The sequence below is a fragment of the Urocitellus parryii genome, unplaced genomic scaffold (genome assembly GCF_045843805.1).
Source record: "Urocitellus parryii isolate mUroPar1 unplaced genomic scaffold, mUroPar1.hap1 Scaffold_248, whole genome shotgun sequence".
NCBI lineage: Eukaryota > Metazoa > Chordata > Mammalia > Rodentia > Sciuridae > Urocitellus > Urocitellus parryii.
The window spans coordinates 234,443-254,996 of NW_027552464.1; the positions used below are offsets into that span (position 1 = coordinate 234,443).

The following is a 20,554-nucleotide window of genomic DNA, read 5'->3' on the forward strand; positions in this document are numbered from 1 at the left end:
TTGAGCAAATGGACTCCTGTGTCCCAGCAACCAGTGGCTGCATGAGCCCAGCCCTTGTTTTTATCCTTATAAAGCTTGCAGTAAAACAGCAAAGCTGGTTCCCGTTATTGGTAAACACTCAGCCCTGGCAGATAACGGCAGTGCTGCTGGGTGGTCTGGCAGGGAGGCCGGGAGGATTTTGAAGTGGTTAGATGCCTTTGGTCTGATTGTCTTGTAGCTTTTCATGATCATTCTGTTGGTTCGAGGTAGCATTCTTCTGGCCAGTGTCACTCTAAGGCCAGGCCGATGGGAGTCCTCCAGAGCAAACCCTTGGCTCATGCCTGTGGATTCTTACCACTTGGGCACTTGCTGCTGTCTGGTCATGGGTGTGGGGTCAGCATCTCAGGACCCATCAAGCTTGCTTTTCCTCCCTCTGGCCAGACGAGCCCAGCTGAGCTACCTTCCTCAGGGGACTGTCCGGGCACCCCTAGTTCTTGGTGGTCTGTCGTGGGTCAGCCTTATGGTGGGCTTTGGGCTCCTGTTGAATGTAGCTGATATAGCTGATGGCTCTACTTTGGAGGCAGAGGGTCTGAGGAGATGATTGCAAAGTCCAGGATTTTTAATGTCCCCCTTTTCAGCAGCCACTTGGAGCAAGTTTGGGAGCCATGTCCTCTGGAAAAGCCACCAGACTGGCAGTCTGCCTGCCAAGCCACCTCTGACATCCATGCCAAGATGTTCCATTGGGCCTTCCCTCCCAGTCCCAAGTGTCTTAGTGCCAGATGGGGGTGGAAACAAAGGGCAGGAAACATCCGCCCCTGCAGAGCCTGTAGAACCCTGGGGGGTTGTGGGAAACACGTTAGCACCACCTGAGAATGTTGGCACTGATGCAGCCCTCCTCCCTGCCTCCACCCTCCCTGTCTTCCTTCCCCCTCCCCATGTGGCCTGGCCAGAGAAACTCTTAAACCCAGGCCCTCAGACCCAAGAGGTTTTCTTTACTTCAAAAGAAGAGCAACTTCTGTCAGTAAGGCAGAGCAGAAAGACCATCACCTTGTCCTGGGCTTCTCATCTCCCTCACTGGGTCCTGGGGCAGGCTGTCTTTCAGAGTATATCTCTATACTTTCCTACCCAGGAAGTTATCATGGGAAAGAAAGTGAATTGGTCACTTGTCTGCTAGATGGTCAGGAAATGGCACAACCAAGAGATCTTGCTGACATCTTAGGAGCCCTCTTAAGACCCACAAGGTACTTCAGATGCCTTCCCAGACTAGCAAGTTTCTTAGTGACCAGCACGAATTATGTCCCTGCTATGTGCTCAGTCTCCTTGTTTCTGAGAGATTCCGTGAAGGACAGAGCTTCAGCCCTTGGCCTTGAGGAGTTTATGGTTTAATGGGGAAATCCAGGCTTGGCGGGGCGGGAACAAACAAGAAAACCTGGAGGATACATGTAGAAAACAGTAGATGAGCCTCAGGGTGCTGAGAACTGACAGCTCTGTTGTAGCCACACAGACTAGCTTTTGTGAACCTGCTTCAGCTCAATAGTCCCCGCACTCAGGGATGCAGGAGGAGGGCTCCTGTTCACCCATGCTTTCCTTGCTGGACCCCTGCCCTAATGCCCAGAGCAGCAAAGAGTTAAGCCGACAACTTTCCCTGCTTGTTTCTTGTGCTCTTTAACCTGCTCTGTGCTCCTTAGGCCTGACCCCAGCGTTGAGAAGTCCCGCCTGGTGCAGAAGCACAAACAAGCTTCCCCTTTGAAGCCTGTTTAGTTTGGAAGCAGGAAAGCAGATTTGGGATAGAATACCAGTTTTTCCTGTTTGATGTTCTGTTGCTGTACCATACACCCCCATCCACCACTACTCCCTAGCCTCAGCTATGCATTATGTGGACATTATAGCCTCAGGTTGTTAAAAGCCTGGGCATCGTGTGTGTGTGTGTGTGTGTGTGTGTGTGTGTCTGTGTGTTTTCACTCTCCCACGTGGGACCTTTCCAGAAAGTGTCTCCGAATACTCAGACAATGAGTGCCAGGCTCACCATGGAACAGTATGCTCATGCCGACTCCCGAAGCCATGAATCATTGTACTAAGAAGAGGCCTCAGACCCCAAACTCTCCCGGAGCCCCCAAGGAGTGCATATTTCCCACTTGACCTCAGGCTTTTGGCTGGAATTTTGGAAAGAATCTTCACCAGAAAATGAAGCCATGTCCCAGACACATAGACAGGCAGGCAAACACACACTATGTACACACACATACACACACACTCACACATACACACATATAGTATCAAGGAAGTACTGTGCCAAGCGAATGGTTTTGAGGAATACCAGGGCCCTAGGAAGTGGGACTAACATGGTGATTTCCCTGTTCTCTGCCAGATGGGTGAGCCATAGTTTTACCCCTCTTGGAACTGTAGTGGTTGGGGATCAAGTAGCCCAAGCAGAATGTCTCACTTTCCCTTTGGTCTCCTGAGAAACCTTCTAATTTGATGCTATAATTAAAAAATGCAATAGAGGGGCCAGGTTTGTTCCTCTGAAGACAGCAGCTCCAGAAAATCCCTCCTGTGTTCCTCCCAGAAAGAAGGTGGAGACCCCAAGAGAAGAAGTAGAAAGGGGATAGGGCACTTTGACTGGATAGGACCTCTCTTTCCCCACAAGCTCCTCTCCTACCCTAATTTCACTGGAAGACTCCTCTGGGAAAGGTGGCTTCTGTGATCTGAAGGGGCTGACTGAGAAAGTGAATAAACAGAGGATGAAAACGACAGGATTGCTAGGGTTGATACCATTTGGGCTTTGTCTCATCAGTGATCAATGAGTTGGATGGCCTGGCCAAGGGGCAGGAGACAGATCACCGGGCTGGCGGTTATGCTCGTGTGGTGCAAGAAAAGGCCCGGAAGTCCATTGAGTTTCTCGAGCGACGATTCGAGAGCCGGGACTCTTGCCTACGGGCTCTGACCAGCCGAGGCAATGAACTTGAATCCATCGCCTTCCGCAGTGAAGACATCACTGGCCAGCTGGTGAGACCCCCCAGTAGGAAGGGAAAGTCCCACAGCCCATTGTCAAAACAGGGGATCCAGAAAGGAGGGACTAAAGGAAGGCCTGCCAACCACGGCAGCTGCCATAGAGGCCTAGGAGTGGGGAGTCCCTTATCTCCTAGATCACTCAGCAGTTATGAGCCAGCCAAGCAGGGCCAGAGCATGCAGGGGAAGGACCCTAGGATGTAGCCCTGGAAACACACCTATGCCTCTTCTGCATGGCGCCCCCTCCTGCCCAGTGGTGCTTCTCACAGTGTCTTCCTCCAGGGTAACAACGATGACCTGATCCTTTCCTGCTGCCTCCATTACTGCAAAGACAAGGCCAAGGACTTCATGCCCACCAGCAAAGGTACAGCTTGGCCTCTGCCTCGGGATCATCCATTTCCCTGCCTTACCTCATCCTACCCGTTCCCAGCCCTCTAAGGACCCGCTGCAAGCCCTGGCCTAGGAAGTCTAAGCAGGATCTATGCAAACTTAAGGTCAGCCCATTTGCTTCCCTCCCTGAGGTCAGGTCTCCCAGTCATACCCTCCCCACCCCCAGGGGATAAATCTGGTGGATCCTGGACAAACTAGAGATGAGCCTAGCCTAGGAAGTCCAGTTCTAGGTAGTGAACTTTCCCACTCAGTCTTCATCCATTTCCTTTCTTGGGGCATCAAGAATGTCTTCATGATTCAGCATAGCTTATTCTGGCTGTGGTCTTCTGAGGACAGACCTCTACAGTTTTGAGGTGCGTGGCCCTTAGTGGGCATGCTCCCTTTTCTTAGTGATACTCACCTTCCTACCCTTCTCAGTGCATCCTGAGTGTTTATATCAGGGCTGGGGCAGAGGGCACTTCCCTAGCAAGGAGTGGGATTTTCTTTCAGGCCTCCATGGCCATGAGCTGTAGCATTTTTTCAGGCCAGTTAGAGTTGGAGGCAAGTGAAAGTTTGAGGGCTGAGCCCACAGCTTAGCTTTTAAAGAATATTTTGGTGAGCACAGTCTCATCTTTGGGCCAGAGGACCTAGGGTTCTCTTCCAAGTGCGTAAACATCTGCCTCAACCCTCAATTTCTTCTTGCACAGCCCCACGGGATCAGTGACACTCAATGGTTTTCTACTTCTAGTTCTAGACTTTCTTCTTCTCCTCCTTCTTGAAAGAATTCCTAGAACCTCCTAGCTCAGTGTCATCTGCAGAGTTGGTGGCTCTCACCATTTGGTCTCTCTCTCTCTCTCTCTCTCTCTCTCTCTCTCTCTCTCTCTCTCTCTCTCTCCCTCTCCTCCTATATATATATATATATATATATATATATATATATATATTCTTGTCATTTTCTCTCCATCTTTGTCACCCTTCTCTCTCCTCTGTTGGCTCTTTAGCAGTTACTCCTAAAGCGGTTATTCGCCTACTCCTTCCTTCCACCAAGGGCTGATCATGAGTCCACAACTGCAATTCCTCAGAAGGGCCCTGTCACATGGTTTGCATGTACTGTCCCTTAGGGCCAGATCTGGAATGTTCAAGTGATAAAAAGAAATCCTGCCAAGCCTAACAGAGGAGCTTGTGCTCTGCCACAGGGCAGCTTCCTAGAAGGGTCCTTTCTCAGGGAGAAGTAGGCAGGATTGCTGAAGGCCTTTTTGGCTCCTACACTGCTCAAACTCAGAGCTGTTTGTTTCGTAGCACACTTGCATTTTGGCTTTAGCCCCACTAGTCTCTCCACCCCTGTACCTCACCCTAAGCAGCCTTCAGGAACTCATTGCCATCTTGGGGACCGCCCCTATCACAATTACATCAGCAACGGCTGGTGTAATCAAACCCCATTTGTCAGTGTGAATTCTTAGCAGATTAACTTGTCAGATTCACAGAGAAACCGTCACCAAATGTTTATGTGTAAACGATGTTGAATTTTAAAATCATGTGGATTATGGCGGATGGGGCCTGACAAGATGACAGTCTCTGGTTTCTAACAAAGTGAAGTTACCAGTGTCAAAACAGAGGATGTTTATTGTTAAAACTGTCTCAAAGTATCCACAGAAACCCCTGCAGACCCCTGCCAGCAATGCTGGGCCTTGGTTGGCCTGGGACTCTCCTTGTCTGAGGCCCAGGGTAGGAAGGATGGGGCTCCAGCCAGCCAGCTGGGAGCCCCATGTACCACACTCTACCACCACCCTACCCCATACTTACATACCCCAGGGTGCCAGTCCCCACCCAAGCAATGGAAGGGGTCTCCCATTACCCATGGCCACCACCTTCTCCCTCTGCCCATCACAGCCCTGTGCCTCCATCACACCTTCCTTCCTCCTCTCCTCTCCCACACCATCAACCCCACAGGATTCTCCCTCCCTCATCCCCCAAACAACTCCTGAGGCTGAAAGCCAGTTCTTAGCCTCCCTGCCTAGAGCTGGCAAGCTTGAAACTTCTCAGGTCAGACATGGATCTTAGCAGTCCCCCAGCCCACGCAGCAGTGAGCACTGCAGGACATTTCCTGAGCTTCGCTGTCTACAGGACCTCCTCCAGAAAATGCCCAGCCTGGAACTGAGAAGTGGACTTGCCGCCTGAATGGGCATGCCAGGGGGAGGGTATCACTTGTCTGAGTGAGTGGCCCTGCTTTAAGTTTTCTCCAGTACTTTAAAGGTTAAAGAGGAGAAGAGAGGTAATGGCAGGATTAAAAACTCTTCTAAAAAGAAAGGCAGGTATCTGTGCTGATATGAAAGATCTTTAAAGTATATAAAGTTCAAATAAAGTAAGTATGACTAGTATGATTAACATTGTTGTAAGACACACACACGCACATATACGTATAAGTACTTGTAAATGTGCTTTAAGAAATATGGAAAGAAATAAAGAACTACCCCTTAGGTATGAGACAGAGAGCTGAGAAGACAATCCTGACTCTCTGCTCTTCTATACTGTTTCATATACATGGATTAATTTAATAGAAGAAAACCAGTTGGCTACAGCCACAGAACCCCTTGACACAACTCTTCTAGGGACCCTTGCCCACCTTCTCAGAGCTCTGTTTAGCTAGCCTCTCACCACACTTAGGAGCCATGCATTTGGCTTCTGTGTATCTTTGCTTTTCTATATCTGGATGTTTCAAGCCTTGGCCTTGGAAGGAGATGTGCGAAAAAGAGTGTGGTATTGTGAGCCCAGGGCCAGCCATGCAGTCAGGAGTGAAACTGCTTCTTCAGTTCAGAGTTCTGGAAGACAAGTCTGTGGAGGCCAACAGGTTTGGGCAGCTCTCAGACACAAGGCAGAACAAAGTCCTGTGTGGGAGATGGGAGTCCAAAGCAGAAGAGCAGCCCTGGTCCATCCCGGCCCTTTCTAAACTGTAGGGGAAGGACACCCTGGACCAAGAGTCTGGGTGAAGGAAAGGACTTATGGAAAGGCTAAGAAAAGGCTGGTGTTGTCCCCTCTAGTCCCACATCCCCTTCAAAGCAATTATCTCTGCCACCTCTCCTCAGTGAAGCCCTTCTGCCTTCTGTGCCAACAGAGGAGCCAATCCGCCTCCTTCGGGAGGTGGTGCTGCTGACTGATGACCGGAACCTGCGTGTAAAGGCACTGACGAGGAATGTGCCTGTGCGGGACATCCCAGCCTTCCTCACATGGGCCCAGGTGGGCTGAGGGGGCCATGCCAGGGCCCACCCCCATGGAACCGTTCCTGAGAGGCCACCAGGCGCCAGTGTAGCACGGAAGATGCCCACGTGCCTGAGCCACCAATCCACCCAGACAATAAACCATCCTCTTCCAACCCACGCCGTGGCCGTGCTGTGAGGGAGCTGCTCCTCACAGAGCCCCTCCCAAGGGTCGGGCGGAAGCTGCTGGGACCCTCCTGGGCTGCCAGGATTTAGCAGGGAAGTGGCTGGCTACAGCAACAACAGGTGGGCAAGCCAGATAGGCCGCCAATTCTCTCAGCCTTTCTCCCTCCCATCTCATTCCAGGGCTGGGGGAAGGCCAGCTCACCCCAAGGACTCGCCACCTTTCTCCAGTGGTGATGGGGTAGAGATTTTACAGTTTCCATCAGAAGCAGGTGAAATCACGGGCCCCTTTATTCTGCAGAACCTTTGTCTTGGATGTATCCAAGAGGCTTTGGCTATGGTGACAAGAGTGCCCAGGGTGTCTCTCCATCTCCCTGAGGCCTGGATCCCCCACGGACCCAAGTTAGGTTCTGGACACCATGTCCCTAACAGCAGCCCTATGCCCCCCCACCTCTTCTAACCGCACCCAAACACCCATACCCATCCTGCTATTCCTTTCCCATCTTGTTACTCCTTTTCCCACCCACATCAATGGGTCCCTTGCACTCTGCCCCTTGGTTTCCCTTGGATGATCATGGGTCTAGAGGGAAAGGAATCTGGTCTCAGGCCCATGCTTCCTGGGTGGCCTTTACCTGTTTCCTCTCCCCCATCAGCCTGCCTTTTGCTGGAACCCCTGTGGGAAATTTCCTCAACTCTTACCATCCCCCTCCTGCCTGCCCTCCCTCCAGAATATCCTCTCACCTGCTTCCCTTTCTAGTTGGTTCCTTTCACCCTCCCCAGCCCTCCAACTTCCTCAGCTCAGTTCTTGTTGTGGAAGTTATCACTCTGAATTTTCCTCCTCTGCTACCTGTGTCAGGAACCTAATAAAACTTTCTACCTGTCTTTCCTTCCCAAACCCCTGTGCTGAGAAGCTTTGAGGCTGGTATAGCCCAGCCTGTGGGTAGAGCAGTCTAGTGCCCGGAGGGGCTTTTCCTCACCTGGCATGTTCACTGTTTCTGGCTTTGCCCTCTGCTCCCCAGAAGAACTGACACAGGGGCCCTTTAGCCTTTGAGTTTTTTCTTGCCCAGTTACCTGGTATCCATGTTCACAACCTCACACTGGAGGCGTCCTCTATCCAGTTCCTCCAAACCAAGGGTAGAGATAAAGAGGACTTAAGGAAGGCAGGGTCTGAGGTGGGACAGAGGTGAATCTTGATGGGACCAGTGGGGAAATCCCCCAACAACCCACTGACCAGGTATAGCCTGCCCAAAGGATGGGAGTTATGCCTTCCCAAAGGCCCAAAATAATGCCTGAAAGGGGGGGGGGGCTCTGCAGCAGAGCCAAAGCCAGTAGTGTGGGGGGTCTAAGTTCCCCAGACCCTCAACTCAGAAGACTGGGCTCTTTGGGTTATAGGATCCCCAGCCTCTCCTTTAAGATCCTCTCCCTGACTGAGTCCAATGACTGGGTGGGTGGGAGACCCATCTCTTCTTTCTGTCCCATTTGCAGCACTGGTTTTGTTTCCTTAATAAATTTTTAGTTATGAAACATGTCTGACCTTTTGCTGATGTCTTTCTGGGATTGGGGAGGGGAGGCAGATCTGAGCTTGTACACCTGTATGTATGCAGCTCTTCCACCACCCTGGTGCAGCCCACCCATGTCCACGTGCAGGGGCAGAAGACAGGAGCAGGATTGGGAACCTTGGTTACTGCTTTATTGCTGTTTGGTTCGAGTATAGAAAATGGAAGCGGCTCTGAAAGAGCCTGTGTACAAGGTAGGAAATATACAAAATAGGAGGAGGGAGCTAAGGAGACCGCTTTCCAGCCCAGCCCAGGCTGGGCTCAGGATGGGGGGGCCACCCGGGGAGCATGCAATAAATATGATCCGGGGCCCCAGGGAAGGGTAAGGGACACCGTGGGAGTGGGAGATGAGGCAAGCCAGGGCTGTCTTGGCCCTGGCTCCATAACTCCTCACCTTGGTGGTTGGAGAGGAAAGGGTTGGCCCTGGGGCTAGTGCCACTTGTGCAAAATGAGGAACTTCACATTATCAGTCCCGGGCGGGCAGGAGCAGAAGGTGGGGAGCCTCCGGCTGGCTCAGTCCCCTCCCCTCTCCACAACTCTGCCCGATACTCCGACCCCAGCGGGGAGATTCACAGTGAGAATGGGTGTGGTCGCAAGGGCCGGAGGTAGGGCTGGGAGCGCCCCAACAGTGACACCCCTCCCCCAAAGAGCAGCATGGAGCCGGGGGAGGGGGGCCAAAGAACCACAGGGAGAGGCCGGGGTCTCCTTTGGTCAAATCTGATATCAAAAATATAAATCTCCCTTCCCCCATCCCACCCCGTCCTGGGGTTTTCCCCCATCCCCACCCCCAGCTAAGGCACAAAGCAGTGAGGCCAGGTGAGGCCGCAAAGAGGTGGGGCAGCCACTCAGGCGACGACGCCGCTGCTACTAGTTGTCCCAGGCACGGTGTGCCGCGCTTCTCCTTAGGGGTACGGGCCGGGCCGAGAAGCAACGGCAAGGCGAAGGCGGGCCAGCAAGGGGCGCGCTAGGTCGGGGAGAAACGGTCGATGGTCCTGCCGTCGGGTCCAGCAGCCAGGTGAGCGCCCTGGCTCAGCACCTCCGCCGCCTTGTCGGGACTTAGGCCCAGCTCCGCGGTGAATTTGGCCAGCGGGTAGAGGCTCTCGAGCGCCACCTTGGGGTCGTGCAGGAAGTGCGTGGTCTGCGCCAGCAGCTCGGCTGCAGCTGCCTTGTCCTGCTGCTTCAAGCTTAGCTGCTCAGCTGTGAGGCGAGCCACAGCAAAGACGCCTTCTGGGAAGTCGAGTTTGCCCTTGCCGTCAGGGCCAGGGACGCCCGGTATCCCCCCTAGGCCTGCAAGCGCGCCGGCAGCGCCGGCCGCACCACCAACAGCGTGCATCTTCATATGACTGATGAGGTTGCGTTGCTGTGCGAACTTGCCACCGCACACCTGGCACTCATAGGGCTTCTCGCCGGAGTGGATGCGCATGTGCTCTGTGAGGCGGTACTGGCGTGTGAAGCGCATGCCGCACGCGTCGCATGCAAAGGGCTTGAGGCCCAGGTGGCTGCGCATGTGGCGCGTCATGGTCCCCCGCTGGGTGAACTTCTTCCCACAGATGGTGCATGGATAGGGCCGGGTCAGCCAGTGCGTCTTCTCGTGCTGCCGCAACGTGGCTGGATCCTTGTAGCTCTTGTCGCAGGACGCGCATCTGTACGGCCGCAGCAGCTCTCCCAGGCCACCTGGAGCCCCAGCGACCTTGTCCCCACCGCTGCCAAAAGGGGGCCCTAAGCCGGCTGCCCCAGCAGCCACCTCAGCCGCCTCAGCCCGGCCATACAGCGCCTCCTCCTCCTCCACGTGAGCTTCCACGTGCGCATTCAGCTGCTCAGAGCTGGGGAAGCCCTTGCCGCAAGGGATGCACACGTACAGGTTGTCACCAAAGCTTTCTGGCTCTCCATAAGCCAGGTGCGGGCATGGGTAGCCTTCGAGGTGGCCTCCAGGTGGGCTGGGATCCTCGCTGCTGCCAGTCTCCTCGCTGCTGCTCTTGTAGTCGTCGCCGTCACCGCCCGCGCCGGGCCCGTCCAGGCTGCCCGGGTAGCGCGGCGGCGGCACCAGGCCGAGCGGGGGGCCCCCGGGCGAGGCTGCCACGTCCCCGCCGCGCTCCTCGCAGCGCTCGCCTGGAGAACCGCGCTCCCTGCCCAGCTCATCGCCGTAGCTACCCAGGCCCGGCTCGTGCTTCATCCAGCGGTAGAGGAGGCTGGGCCCGTCGGGGCGGCCGGGGTGCTCGGGTCCGGGGCTGCCACCGCTCCCACGGAACGGGTCCGGAGGCGGTATGGCCTCTTCCAGCTTCTGGAAGGGCAGCGGCGGCAGCGGCGGCAGGGTGAGTGGTGGCTCCTTGTAGGTAGCGGGGCCGGCGCTAGGAGGGCTGTCCGGACGCGGGGGCAGCTCACGTTCACTCAGTGGTCGCTCAGAAGCCGCAGAGCCCGGTGGGCTCTTCTTGGACAGATCCAGGCCGCAGAGCGGGGAACAGCGGCGCTCTGGGATACAGAGTGCGGTGGCTGGGCCCGGGCCCGAAGCGTACAGCTCCGCGCAGTGAGTGTTGACCGCTGCCTCGGGGCCCGACGGCGGCTCAGAGGAAGGCGGCGGCGGAGGCCCGGCCGGGGACGAGTAGCAGGCTTGGATGACCGGCGTGGCCGCCCTCAGGCCCCGGCCCGGCCTCCCGTAGGGCGCGTAGCCGCCGCCGCCACTGCCGCCTCCCCGCAGGTGGCAGTACTTGCCGTGGCGCTTGAGGCGCTTCTTACACAGCGCCACGAGGTCAGGGATTTGCAGGTAGCTGGCGGCAGCCAGCACAGCGCCCAGGCTCGGCTCGGCCCCCGGGGCCACGGCCGCTGCCGCCGCAGCCTCTGCACCGTCAGCCAGACGACCGGTGTAAATGAAGTCCAGAACCAGGCGAAATACTGCCGGGCTCACCATGTCATGGTCCAGGTTTAGCAGGTTGTCATGCACCACCAGGGACTTGAGGTAGGCGCTGCTGGCCGCCAGCACGTTCTTGTGCGCGCGGAAGAGGGCGTTCTGCACCACGATGATCACGTCGCACAAGAAGCCCTTGGTGCGCTGGTTGTTGAGCTGCAGCAACAGCTGCCTCGAGTGGCCGGGCGCCTCCATCGTGTCCAGCATCGTCTGCCCAGCACACTCTCCTGCGGGGACACACACCAGCTGGGTAAGAGCCGCGCAGCGCCCTCGCCTCCTGTACCCAGACCGGCACTCCTCCCCTCCACTTCCCCTTCCCTTCAGCTGAGCAGGGGCATCGAGCACCGCGGCCTGGGCACTGGTGGAGGAGGTTCAGCGGCCTCCTGGAATGGAAGCCTAGGCCGGCGGGCCCGAAGCAGAGTAACGAGCAGGAGGAGAACGCCTGCGGATGGAGAAGAGGCCAGGCTGGCCTGTGCGCCCCAGGCCCAGACGCTGCTGGGCACACGGGTTAGGTGCTGGGGACTTCCAAGGAGAAAACTGTTCAGGCGAAGTGACCCTTTCCGGAGACAGTTACCCGATTTAAGTAAAATGTCCGCTTCAGGAAAAGTCATTCAGGGCCGAGAAGTTTGCCCAAGTGGGGATAAAGGGAGCCGAATAGGAAACACCTCCCGCCTCGGGAGAAGTTGCCCCAGTTGGAAGAGGTGATACGGAGAACTCGAGCGCGGTGCCCACCGGCGCCGCCCTGATCAGGGGCTGTCAGGCCCTTGTTTGGGGCCGGGGCAGCGGCGCGGGGAGCGGAGGCAGCGGCTGCCGTGGCGGGCAGAGCGCGAAGGCCGGGCCCCGGCGCGGGGAGGGCGTTATATCGGGGCAGGAGGCTGAGGCAGGAAGCAGGTGGGGGGGAGGGGGGAGCCACGCAGCTCCCAGGGGAGGGAGGGGGCAGCGCCCCGGGCGGGCACGGCGAGCAGCCGGCTGCTGCCCTGACCTCGGCCTGCGCCCCACCCGCGTTCCGGCCCGGGCCTCGGCGTCAGCTGTACATTAGCGGACCCGGCGCCTTCCTCCCCAGCTCCCCTCGGCCCCTTCTTCGCCGGAACTCGGCCGTCCCAAACTTGGGGAAAAGTTTCCCAACTTCAGACAGGGCGGGAGGAGCGCGCCAGCCCCAGTCTCTCCGCTCCCAGCCTTGCCTCACGGCCCCCAACTCCAGCTGCCAGGCGGCTGCGGGGCCTGAACCAAGCCCTGAGTTCCCCTGCCCTCCAGCCCGCCCTCCCGACCCCATTCCCCGCCTGGCCCGCAGGGCCTCGCAGTCCGTTACCTGCAGCCACAGCCCGGCTGGTCTTTCCTCCCCGCGGCGGTGGCAGCTCCTAGCCTGCGCCCCACCCGCCCCACTGCCAGGCGCCGAGCTGTGCCAGGGCAGCGCCCCTGCCAGCCCCGCCCGCCAGCTCCCCTTCCCTTCGCCTTGCCTCTTCAGCCCATGTGCGGGCAGAGCCGGCCTCGGGCCGCTGACCCCGCGGTGAACCCGGCGCGGAGCAGCGGCCCAGCGGTCCTGAGCCCTCTGAGGGAGACACTCGGAGCCTAGAACGCCAGCCGCCAATCGCGATGGGGCGCCCGCGCCAGAGGATGCGCCTGAGGCGGCCAGCGCGCGAGGACCGGGCTGTCCCGGGTCCCTTGTCCCTCCCGGTCCCCAGCGCCAGGACCCACCTGGGGGGCATGTCGGAAGCCCCGGGCCCGGCTGCCGGCGGATCCAGGGGGGACGTGGCTGCGCTGTGCTGCCCTCCGCCCGCCGGGCCCCCGGTCGGTCTGTCCTGCTGGTCCGTCCTCCCCGCGTCCTGGTCGCGTCTCAGCCCCGCCGCGCTTTCCGCACACTCTTATCTGGAGCGGTCGGGGCCGGCAGGCGCTGCTGCGGCTATGGCGCCACCTCGCGGCAGTGTGGGACTCTGCGCTGGACCACAGAAACCTCTCTGGCGCACCTGGGCTGGAGACTCGCAGATGCCCAGCTGGGCAGGAGACCTATGTGCAGGTTCATTCTTCCAGATGTGTCCACCTGGACTCCAAGTCCCGAATGCAAGTCCATAAACCTTTGGATTTTGAGCTAAAATGCGTACATTTTTCTAAGAACATAGCTTCAATTAGGAAGTCTTGCCTTCAAGGAGGAATTCTGATAACAATAGATGGTGACAGTAGGTAACGAGATGGAGATTATGGAAATCCTAAGCGAGACAAAGGTAGCTGATCTCGGGTGACTCCCCTTAGACATTCCTGGAGGAGACCGTCCCCTTGGATCTACTCCCCAACACGCCCACCCTCGCTCTGTCATATGTGTTAGGTATGCACAGCATAAACCCATTTGCCCCCAGACCCTACCAGGTAGTGACACTCGCTGGCACACATGTTTACACAGACACCTACGCCCGCTCCTGGAGTCCCAGCTGTCTGTGATACTCCAAGGGCTGCCTGGTGGAACTCCCGTGAATCTGGGCAGGGGTGTTCCCATAATAGCCTACCCTGAAGTTGAGGGTCTCTGGAGAAACTCCAGGATAATTGATTGGAAGTGGCTGGACAGTGCCCAGCGCCCAGATTCCCTCTGTAAGGCATTCTGAAGGACCCCCGAGTGACTGGCTTTTCTCCAACCGGAGAGAAACAAGACAAGCTTGGAACCTCCCTAGATGGTCCATCAATCTGATACGCGCGAGCCATGCCTCTTCTGGAGGGAACCCTGTATTGACTCTCTGGCGCTCCACAACTATTCCGGAAGTGTCCCAGCGCAGCTGGGTGAACACGCCAGAACTGTTGCAAATACCGCATCTCGACGGCCCACGCTCCGCCTCCTCCCCCCGCATCTCCTGACCCCCGCCCACACACTGGGAGGGGTCCCCGAGAACGCCCACAGCTTCTGATTGGCTGCGCCTCTTCAGTGGCCTAGAGCGGGAGGCTGGGGCGCAGTGTTACCATGGTAACTGATGAGGTTCGCCCAGATCGCGGCTCTCGGAGGCCTTGGAGAGCTTAGCAACCGCACCCCGCCTCTGGCTGGCGGGAACCGCGCTAGCCGCCCTCCGCGTTGTTCTCCAGCCCCCACGCCCCCGCCAGAGGTAGTGGCTGAGTCACTCGGCGAGGGGCTGCTGGTGCGGCCACTAGCTGTTCCTTTCAGACACCAAGGACTTGGGCGCCCCCCAGAGGCTCTGTTTACTCCGATAGCTGCTTCAGAGCTTTGGTGCCTGGAGGCAGCTTCTGGTCCAAACAGGTCCACCTGACTCCCGCCGCCTCTTGAGTCAGTCAGTCCCTCACTCGCTTCCGAAGCAAGCTCTGAATCTGCCATATCCATTTCCACGCCTCTATCTCCCCATGGCGTTTTCACCAAAAAAGTACTGAGGTTCCAAAGATGAAAATGGTTGACTGCAATGTTTCTGGCCTCTAGGGAAGAGGACCCCAACACCCAACATCTCTGCCAAGAGACGTGATGGGGGCTGAATTGGAAGTACATACGGAGTGTTGAAGAGCAGTAAGAAGGTTCTTAAGATGTGCTCTTGGGGGCTGGGGATATGGCTCAAACGGTAACACTCTCGCCTGGCATTCGCCATTCGCGGGGCGTTGGCTTCGATCCTCAGCACCACATAAAATAAAATAAAGATGTTGTGTCCACCGAAAACTAAAAAATAAATATTTTAAAAATATCTCTCTCTCTCTCTCTCTCTCTCTCTCTCTCTCTCTCTCTTAAAAAAAATTGCTCTTGGAGCTGGATTTTGACAGATTAATAGGAGTTCTCCTTTTGGGTAGGAAGGCTGATAACTGGGACAAAAGCCCCCTTCTCCCTAAAAAAAAAAAAAAAATACATTTTGGAAGCCAAATTCCAAGGGACAAGAAGGGCCTCTCTGACCTCTCTGACCTCATCTCTTTAATCCCTTTGAAGGGTAAGGAGCCCTTCAGCCCTGTGCCACCTTCTGTGCAGCATAGTCTAACCCCTGCTGACCCAATCCAGGATCTGCCCACGATCTTTTTTGTTTGTTTGTTTGTTTGTTTGTTTGTTCAGCACTTGCCCTAGTCCATTCCCCAATTAAGTCACTGCCCCAGCCCTACCTTGGAGTCCTCCTTACTTCTGAATGGGAAGAGTCTCGCAGCCCTGCCTCCAACCCAGTGGCAACATCAGGGTCCCGAGGGTCTCCTGTAGACTTCATCCTTCAATCTTTACCTTTCCCTGCTTCAGATCCACCAGCCAGCCTGGCGCTGCTTCTTCCCCACACTTCCCCACACCATTCTCCCAAAAAGTGGGGAGAAGCTTCCCTTGTCCAGTCCAAGTTTGTCTAGCTGTCCAGCTTCCCCTCCCCACTGGAGATAGAGCTGGGCTGGGCCAGGACTATTCATTTTCCCACTGATGTTTAGGGGCATAGGTTCTTGCCAAACTCTAAACCCTCGGGAAACCGAATTCCTCTAAAAAGTGGTCCTGGCCACCCCTGGAGACCCCTCCCTGCCAAGCTGCTGAGTCCTTGGTCTCCTGTACCTTCATGTGAGCCCTGCCAGTGTCCCATTATTCCACAAATGAATGCTGAGGTGACACATGGGTGACAAAGCTTGGCACTGCCAATCTTGCCCTCCCTTTTACTTGACAGAAACTCCTGATACCTTCCCAACTCCCTAGAGGACCCTTTGCTCGTTTCTGGGAAGCCCAGGTCACCCTCAACTTTTTGCCTTTCCTCTGGTCTCCAGCTCCTTACTAGTAACTGGATCCCCATTGGGTCTTATTTCTCTGGCCTGGTCTCCTACACCAAAGCCTTCCAAAGATTCCTGGGCTCTCCTACCTTCTTCCCTTCCTCCCGGTACCCCTATGGCATACCACAGCACTTGCTGTGCCCTAGACCCTTCATCGGGCCCAGCTTCTTTCCCTATACAACCCCGGAAAAAAAAAGGATGATGACACCACAGTGGCCATGCGGGGTGTGACACGTCCCTGGGCATCCTGTGACATCAGAGCTCTTGGGTCCAGTAACTGAAAACTGGGGTTGGGGCTACCATATGAGGACCCCAAGGCTGGGCGGGGCAATGGACTGAGTCCGCAGGAGTCCCAGAGCTCCGGAAGGGGAGAGTGAATAAACATGTAACAGGCCCGCAGCACCCTCCCTGCACTATCCTCCCCCGGGGGCCCCCCAGCCAGCAGTTCCGGAAAGTTAACCCTTTGTAGGCCAGGACAGGGGGCGCCGGCTCCTCCTACCCGATCCTGCTTCCGCGCACCCTCCTCCCCCTTCCAGATCCCTGTCGCTTCGGTCCCCACCCCCACCCCCCCCACCTCCCCGCCTCGCCACTATAAATAGCCCCTTTTCCCGTTTCCTAAATTCCCTGCTGACGTCGGCAGCGCGTCAGTGTGTAGGAGCCGCGGCCGCATGAATGAGCCGCCGCAAGAGTACTACGCGCGCCTATAAAAGCTGCCGCGCCAGCCGGGCTGCGGGAGGCGAGCGGGCGCTGGCGCGATGCGGCCCGCCAGGTAAGCGGGATCGACCAACCAACGGGCCACTGATGGACCGTTGCGCGGACACTGATGGGAGGGCAAGGAGGAGACCCGCGGGCGGCGGGTTGGAGGGTTTCTCCGGAGTGGGGATTGGGACAGGGTGGGAGGGACGAGGTTCCTTCACAGCTGATGGAGCCGGGACCAGAGGGCTGACACAACCTCGCTCAGCACCTGCCGGAGCCCAGATAGAGACGCGACCACTTTGGAGGAGCATCGGACAGAGGACAGACCCCAGAGTCGCCGAAGCATTCTGTGGGGTTCCTACGCCATACTCCCAAGAAAGTGGGGAGAAGGTGCTGGTACCACAGGAGGCGCGCCCCCTCATTTTCTCCCCTCCGGGCAGCGCGGTGACTCAGCCTCGCGGTCCCAGACCAGCTGAACGGGGACGCCAGCGAGAGACTGACGGTCACCTGCCCGCTGTCTTGGCTACGGGTCTCTTGGGACCCCCACCCCGCCCCACTCCGCATTCTGCCCCGCTGCCCCCTCCCAGTCTGGTCTGGTCGCGTCTGGCTGGTCCCGCTGCGCCCAAGACTTCCCGCCTCTGCGAGCGGAGCTGTCCTCTCAGGACCAGGCGGGGGCGGGGCCGGGGCAAAACCGCCCCGCCCCACCCAGCGACCCCCCCCCCGTCACCGGAAGTGCCTCCCCACTGGGACATCTTTGACGTCACAGAATCCTGACGTCAGGAGTCGCGTGCCTGTCCACGAGTGTAGGGGCGAAGAAGGGTGGGAGACATGGGGGAGGAGGAGCAGCAGCGTCCCCAGCCGCGGGCAACTGGGCCACCCTTGCCCGGGCAGTGCGCCGGCACCTTGGCTCTAGACTGCTTACTGCCCGGGCCGCCCTCAGTAACAGTCTCCAGTCACGGCCACCGACGCCTGGCCCCGCCCCAGGACCGCGGAACCGGCCGCCTGCCCACCGCGCCCCAGGACCCCTCAGTCATTGGGGGTTCCGCAGCCCGCGCCGTCGCTGTCCGTGGTGCTGACGCAGCGCGGGCGCCAGAATCTAGCTGTCCAATTTGGTGTCTGCAGGGGCTGAGAGGGGCAGCGGGCCCACAAGCACCCTCGCACAGCCCCCGCGCCAGCCGCCGGCCCGCGCGCCAGCCCACGCCCGCACCCACGCCACTGCCCACCCCGCGTCCCCGCAGTGCTGACGTCAGCCAGTCCGAAGCCGCCGTGGTGCCGTCAACGGTGCGCGCCCCGCCCCCGCGTCTCCAGGGCAACCGTGGCTTTCGATTGTTACTGTGGGAACCGGAGGTAACAGTCTACAGCCATGGTCGCCCCGCAGCACGCCCACGCGCCGCACCACAGTGTCCTGCCAGCCAGGGTTCGGGGAGACGCTGAGCAGGAAGAGGCGGGGGCGACGAGCCAAGATTGGTTGTGTCCACTGGGGTAGCAGGAGGTGTGCGCAGGGAGGCGTACTCAGGGAGGCAAAGGCCGGCCCTGGTGGGGGCAGGGGTGTCTACTGCATATTCACCCGGGCAGAGTGGGAAGCACCATTCGCGGAGAATGTCTGAAAGTCCGCCTCAGTGTTCTGTCCTCCTAGTGGAGGTACCGCTGCAGAGGGACGGCAAGAGAAGGGGGTAGTTCTAGGATATGGATTCTTTTCTCCTTAGTGGGAGGGAGGCTGCTGGGACCTGAAGGCACAGAAGAATGCTGTTTGCTTGCCGGGACTTTAGTGGGTAGACGGTGAAAGTTTTCTTAAATACGCCACACTTTTCTTCCAGGAACTCCTAGTTCAACAGGCAGAGGGCAAAGAATAAAACTTTGAGCGGGTGTGGTGGCTCACGCCTGTAATACCAGCGACTTAGGAAGATGAAGCAGGAGGATCACTAGTGCAAGGTCGGCCTCACCAAGTTAGCAGCCCCTCGGCAACTTGGAGACCCTGTCTAAAACTAAAAAGAAAAAATAGAAAAGTAGCTGCTGGAGTGCAGCTCAGTGCCCCTGGGATCCCTGGGCTCAATTCCTGGAATAGAAAGAAAGAAAAGGGAGGGAGGGAGAGAGGGAGGCAAGGAAAGAAACCCTTGAATCCATTTCCTAATGGAGCCACAACCTCTGCTCACTCCCTTCCCCAACTTTTTCAGGAGCCATGGGGGCTATTAAAGTGAAGGGACCTGGGCTGGGTGTTGTGGCTCAGTGGTGGAGCGCTGACCTAGCACTGGGTTCAATCCTTAGCACTACATAAAAAATAAATGGGTGAAGTAAAGGTATTGTGTCCATCTACAACACACACACACACACACACACACACACACACACACACACAGAGGGAGACCTGGTTTCTAAAAGCATTGTCTGAACTATCAGCATTCTCAATTCAGGCTATCTCTAGGCACTGAATTCCAATTTCAGAGGTTCTCAAATTCACCAAAAAGAATTGTATCACAGGAAGAAGTTCTATTGTGCCAGTGACGTGTGAACAGTGACTTTCTCACAAACATTACTGTGTGTGTGTCACCTGTCACTGCCAGTATCACCCACTGCAGAGGCTGGCTGAGGTGCAGGACTTCACTAGGGATGGTGTTAGGAATATTAATGCAACCCAACTCCACCACCTAATAACCCAATTTTTCTTCACCTCTCCACACACTTCATCCTTTCCTAAATTATTTCTAAGACAGCTGGTGCTTGCTTCCCTGATAACCAACACCCTACTGAACCCTGAGGTCCCAGATTAAAAGGCATTTGATTCCAGTGAACATCTGGGGGCAAACTGAAGTTTGTGCACACAGGAGTAGTGCATCTGGAAGGTCCAACACAGCTTCAAGTGGTTAAGTGACCACGTTCTACTTCTGACCCTTCTGTAAAGTGGAACAATAATCCCTCTTGGAGGTGTATTTTAAGGATCAAACAGAAATAGAAAAAATGTTTTTGTTTTAATACTGGGGATTGAACCCCATAGCACTCTACCACTCAGCTACATCTTTTGCCCTTTTTACTTTTAGTTTTTTTTGTTTTTTTTTTTTTTTTTTTTTTTAGTGTAGTTGGACGCAATACCTTTATTTTATTTATTTATTTTTATGTGCTGCTGAGGATTGAACCCAAGGCCTACACATGCTAGGCGAGTGCTCCACGGCTAAGCCACAACCCCAGCCCTTTCTATCCTTTTAAAACAGGGTTTACAAAGTTGTCCATGCTGGCCTTGAACTTATGATCCTCCTGCCTCAGGCCCCAGAGTAACCAGGATACAGGTGTGTCACTGTGCCTGGCTTTTATTTTTTAGGGTGTTAAAGCCAGAATGCAGGGCCTTGTAAATGCTAAGCTGAGCTATACCTTCCACCCTGGAATTGAGAAATCTTTGCAAACCGCAGAATACCATTTCAGTTTTAAGCATTTTTATTAGGCTATTACATGTTTATAAGGGGGTGGTGTTGGGAGGAGACATCAGCTCTGGTTAATTAGGCAGAACCTTCCTGTGCAAATGTTCTGGGACTGGGGCTATTGAGGGACTCTCCATAGCTTTGGGAATCCAAGGTATAGTCAGAGGTAGAAAAAAAAGATGTCCTGGTTTAAATCCCCAGTACCATACAAAAGAAGGAAGGAAAATAAATGGTAGGGATATTCTGAACTAAGGCCAAGTCTTTCATAGTTAAACTCATCTGAAAGATGTGACCAAAGAGGAAAAACCAGAGTTCTGATTGTGGAATGATAGAGTTGTTTGGTATCTTACAAATCATTTAGTGTGTCTCCCAACATATTTTATGGATTGAGAAGCTGAGGCCCACAACAGGACTTAGTACTGAGGGGTGGCCTCTCTGCTCATCTTCTGCAGTACAGCAGAGAAAACAATGACTAAAGCCACGTGCAGTGGTATGTGCCTGTAGTGCCACTACAGGCCTAGCAGAAGGAGGCTGAGACAGGAAGATCACTTGGGTCCA

At 56.3% G+C, this 20,554-nt stretch overlaps 2 protein-coding genes across 7 annotated transcripts in view; one reads left to right on the forward strand and one right to left on the reverse strand.

Moving 5' to 3' along the window:
- Window positions 1-8,255, forward strand: part of LOC113182740 (SMG6 nonsense mediated mRNA decay factor) — a 232,851-nt gene extending 224,596 nt beyond the window's left edge. For 3 of the 5 annotated variants that reach the window (XM_026388766.2, XM_026388765.2, XM_026388764.2), the window contains 3 exons: window positions 2,774-2,985; window positions 3,271-3,352; window positions 6,470-8,255. In XM_026388766.2, coding sequence (XP_026244551.2) covers window positions 2,774-2,985; window positions 3,271-3,352; window positions 6,470-6,600 — 425 coding nt within the window. In that variant the 3' untranslated portion in view covers window positions 6,601-8,255. The remainder of the gene's footprint in view (window positions 1-2,773; window positions 2,986-3,270; window positions 3,353-6,469) is intronic. The other 2 variants (XM_077794548.1, XM_077794549.1) reach the window with 1 other exon arrangement.
- Window positions 8,256-9,081: 826 nt separating this feature from the next.
- LOC113182741 (hypermethylated in cancer 1 protein) lies at window positions 9,082-13,024 on the reverse strand. Of its 2 annotated transcripts, none has more exons than XM_026388768.2 (2): window positions 12,888-13,024; window positions 9,082-11,419 (listed from the first exon to the last, which is right to left on the reverse strand). In XM_026388768.2, exon 2 carries the CDS (start codon window positions 11,397-11,399, stop codon window positions 9,255-9,257), a length of 2,145 nt encoding a protein of 714 aa, XP_026244553.1. In that variant the 5' UTR covers window positions 11,400-11,419; window positions 12,888-13,024; the 3' UTR covers window positions 9,082-9,254. The 2 variants fall into 2 exon arrangements, with proteins under 2 accessions (XP_026244553.1, XP_026244552.1); XM_026388767.2 differs by lacking the exon at window positions 12,888-13,024 and adding an exon at window positions 11,767-12,009.
- Window positions 13,025-20,554: the final 7,530 nt, after the last annotated feature.